General features: G+C 42.2%; 1 protein-coding gene across 1 annotated transcript; it reads right to left on the bottom strand.

Annotated features, from left to right (window-relative positions):
- Nucleotides 1-1266: 1266 nt before the first annotated feature.
- Nucleotides 1267-3660, bottom strand: LOC148034018 (uncharacterized). Its single transcript, XM_087682035.1, has 3 exons — nt 3504-3660; nt 2172-3266; nt 1267-2023 (listed from the first exon to the last, which is right to left on the bottom strand). Exons 2-3 carry the CDS (start codon nt 3256-3258, stop codon nt 1497-1499), a joined length of 1614 nt encoding a protein of 537 aa, XP_087538161.1. The 5' UTR covers nt 3259-3266; nt 3504-3660; the 3' UTR covers nt 1267-1496.
- Nucleotides 3661-4252: the final 592 nt, after the last annotated feature.

Here is a 4252-nt window from a genome sequence, read left to right as displayed (position 1 = left end):
CCAAGTTAGTGCTACCAATATCTAATAGACCTAAAAGAGGCCAGTTCTACCACATCTATCAATGGTCGGTTGCCAATCCATGTGCTTGAAGATCTTGCAACATCACCCTAATCCAGTGATCCATTGTTTCTTAGTGACCTAATTGAATATAGTTTGATTGAATCAAAATGTATACCAATATGCACCAAGTTAGTGCTACCAATATCTAATAAACCTAAAAGAGGCCAGTTCTACCACATCTATCAATGGTCAGTTGCCAATCCATGTGCTTGAAGATCTTGCAACATCACCCTAATCTAGTGATCCATTGTTTCTTAGTGACTTAATTAAATATTGTTTGATTGAATCAAAATGTATACCAATATGCACCTAATTAGTACTACCAATATCTAGTAGACCTAAAAGATGCCAATTCTTCCACATCTATCAATGGTCAGTTGCCAATCCATGTGCTTCAAGATCTTGCAACATCGCCCTAATCTAGTGATCCATTGTTTCTTAGTGACTTAATTAAATATTGTTTGATTGAATCAAAATGTATACCAATATGCACCTAATTAGTACTACCAATATCTAGTAGACCTAAAAGATGCCAATTCTTCCACATCTATCAATGGTCAGTTGCCAATCCATGTGCTTCAAGATCTTGCAACATCGCCCTAATCTAGTGATCCATTGTTTCTTAGTGACTTCATTGAATATAGTTTGGTTGAATCAAAATGTATGTCAATATGCACCTAGTTAGTGCTACCAATATCTAGTAGACCTAAAAGAGGCTAGTTCTACCACAAGCTACTTGACCCATTGCAACCCATCATTACATTAAGTACTCATTGACATCTTGCAAATGGCTAAGTGATGGTGCTTCCTTCATGAGGCTTCTAGATGGTTTGATTTGCTTTTCAAGCATCACATTATCTTCATGTTTGAAAATGTTTTTACTTTTACATAATGCTCAAGTTACAAATAATGACAGAGAGCAATGTGACCATGTTGACACAAGACATCATTCGCTTGTTGGCTTTGAAAAAGTTGTGCTTGGTGAAAACTATTTGCTTTTGTCATTATTCTTGTTTGCCTAGTGTTTGGAAAAGCTAATAAAGGGATCATTACTTTTTGCACAAACATAAAGTCCTCAAAAAGGCTGATTGAAGTTGAGATTGCCGATTAAAGTCCTCAAAAAGGCCAATGACTTAAGATGAAAAACAAGAACCTTAACTTGTAACTAGCAAAAGCATCATTAAAAACCTACTAGGATGATAGATATGTCACTAGGAAAGGAAATATTCACATGATTTATTTAAAGTGAGACCTAGAAAGACGCGTGAGGATTGAAATCCTGCAGCATCTATACATCACTGGGTCTTGATTCCGCCAGCTTATCTACAGTAAAATGCATAAACTGAGAGCTTCTCCAAACATATCACCAAAGTTTGATCCATTCCTTAGGCTCTTCTTCTCCTAGTATATACATACAGCTGCTCAACCCTTCCCAATCAAGCTCCACTCCTCCAATTTGTGATAGCAGCCTCTTTGGAATCCTTGGCCTTGGAAAACAGCCCACCAAGACCAAGAATCCGCACCGATGGCCCTTTCCCTTTGTAAAGAGCAACATTTAGAACAGGAGCAACTTTCATGGCAACAGGATAGTGCCTTTGCCAAACTGACCCCTTCCTTCCTTCCCTCCCAAGCCTGTTCTCAGCACTACACCTTTCCAAGTTTCTCAACACCAGCTGCTTGCCTGCATGAGCTTTAACTCCTGCTGGAGTGTGTGCCATCCCTCTTCTGCCAGAGCTGCTCTTCACATTTTTGCCTGCAGCATTGGTGGTTTTTATCTTGGGAGCCCGCATTTTACATACAGGAACATGTGCCCTAATAGTAGCACCCATATCTACCTTATTTGCCATATCTTTGGATGTACTTGGCACATTTGCACACTGGTAAGATTTTTCAAAGTTTTGTGAGGAGCCTTCAGAGTTTGCTGCTGAGCATTGGCTAGCTTGGCATACATCAGCCATACCTACTGTAAGAACAGACAAAGTAATATCATAATACTGGTCAAAACCAGTAAGATGCGTTGAGATGCCTTTGAAAGGAAAATTGGAGGTGCATGTTAGCAGATTTATAACTTCTTTATAGGCCAAAAACGTAGATTGCTTGGTTGTATTTACCTGGAGAATTTGAGCAATTGCATGCTTTGTCAGCTTTACGTGGAGCAGATTCTGTGGACATGAGACAGGCTCTAGCTGCCTTTCTTTCACCTGCAGAGTTGCTCCGGCGTGTAAGGGGTGCTACTGTGGAGGTCACTTTCCTTTCACCTGCAGAATTGCTTCTTGAGAAGGGCCAGAGGGACCTGGGAGAGATGGGAAGCCTGCATGTAGAAACAACACCGTTATCTGACATGAGCTGACTGGAGGGTGCTTTCTTAGTCCTGAAGAATTCCTTGATTTTGGCGGAGTAACTGGACTGAGCTTTGGGAAGAACATGGCTTATTGGCAGGTCGGGTGCAAGATGAGAAGGAACAGATGACTGAGGTGAAGACCCACTGGGGGCAGCTCCATTGTCTGGAGGGATGCAATTGGAGGCAGATGATGATGATGATGCCCTACATATATCAAAGCTCAGGTGCCTTGCCAGAGGCTTCTGGAGAGGGAGCTTGTGTTCGTTGGATGTCCCTGCGAGACAATTTAGATCGTCGACGAAGCATGGCAATGTACCTCCTGGAGGAAGATGAAGAGGAAGGAGCTTGCCATCTGCGAAAAGCTTGTCTGCAGACAGCATGAGATCCTTGATATGATTTGAGTGATCACAGGCAAGGCCATTTTTAGCAAACTCAAAATCTGCAAGGAGCCCTGATGACTTCTCCATGGAGGCTTTGCTGCCAAAGTGACCACAGGCAGTAAGGCCATTTTTTGTAAACTCAAAAGTATCTGCAATTTGGTGGCCTGACAACTGCTCTCTGGAGGCTTCGCAGCCAGCTTCAACAGGAGATTCTTCATCCATTGAAAGGTCATTAGAGAAGGAAATACGCGGGCTTAACCATCCTGCGTTTGCCTTATCATCGATGATGGGTACAGCAGCAGCACCAGATGCTTGCTTGGAATCCTCATAATTCGCATTACACAAACAATGTGCCTCATCGATCAAATGCACAGAAGAGAAACAAACTGCGATTCCTTGATCCCAGCCTTTGTCTGATTGGATGCAAATGTGAGAAGCATCACTCACCTGCTGTGGGCTTATATCAAACGAGAACATGTTCGCTCCTGCAATATCAGGAAGCTTTACGACAGTAGTACTATGGGTTAGTAGGCCCTCGACAGCAGGGAAAGCATGCTGTGAGGCATGGCCGATTCCACATACTATAGCATTGCGAGTACTTTCGAGATGCGCTACGGGGGGCGAGCCCATAAGCACATGAGGGATGATCAGAGGGGTCTGCAGCTGAAAGGAAAGAAAAAGACCAGAGAGCAACTCAGAGAGAGGGAAAGAGCCAAAATTACCAGGACAGGTGAGTCGATGCTGCGCCGACGTACTGCAGGGCGAGCAGCTCTCTCTCTCTTTCTCTCTCTGCGTCTGTGCATTATTGAAGGGCGATGCAACAGAAAGGCCAGGGCTGGCTTCGCGAGCAGGCGAGGCAGCGACAAGCTTTTCTAGCGAGAGGGAAGACGAAAGAGTGCGGAAGGAGAGACTCCCGCACAAACTTACAAAGGGTACGTACTTACTAGCCCACAATAGCCTCTCTCTCTCTCCCTCTCTCTCTCTCTCTCCAAGAGAAACTTTCTTTTTAAAAAGAACAAAAAAATCTTTAAAATAAAAATAAGAAAGACTATTTTCAAAAAATTCGCCATAAAATACAAAATATCACCCAACTAAAGGAAAAATAAGAAAAAATATCACCCAACTAAAGGAAAAAATATCACCACAAAACTTCAAATGAAAAATAAGAAAAACTATCAAAAAAGGTTTAAAATACTCAACAAGGAAATTAGGAAAAACTATTTAAAAATAGGAAGAAGAAAAAAAGAGACCCAATTGTGCCACCACCAAAGCCTAAAGGTGAAAATTTCCAATGAAAAGGACACTTACTCACTGTTGTTCTTTGGGGGGCTCCCTTCCCATCTCCATTGTCTTGTCAACCCAAGCTTTTTGGCTGGCTCTACATACCTTTTGCAGTAGTGCTCCAACAAAACATTTTTAGTTGCAAATACAAACACTCTCAAGTTACACTACCAAAGGGTTTTTGAAACTC

The sequence above is a fragment of the Lygodium microphyllum genome, chromosome 7 (assembly GCF_053477565.2).
Source record: "Lygodium microphyllum isolate KBCC chromosome 7, Lygodium_microphyllum_v1.1.10, whole genome shotgun sequence".
Classification (NCBI taxonomy): domain Eukaryota; kingdom Viridiplantae; phylum Streptophyta; class Polypodiopsida; order Schizaeales; family Lygodiaceae; genus Lygodium; species Lygodium microphyllum.
The sequence above is the reverse complement of the archived record's forward strand: the minus strand, read 5'-3'. Positions and strand labels throughout refer to the sequence as shown.

What these genes read in the sequence shown, in the direction of transcription:
- LOC148034018 (XM_087682035.1), bottom strand. Translation starts at nt 3,258, where the DNA reads ATGTTCTCGTTTGATATAAGCCCACAGCAGGTGAGTGATGCTTCTCAC. An exon ending in CAATTGCTCAAATTCTCCAG is followed by an intron (nt 2,024 to 2,171) that starts GTAAATACAACC and finishes CTGTTCTTACAG; the next exon opens with TAGGTATGGCTGATGTATGC.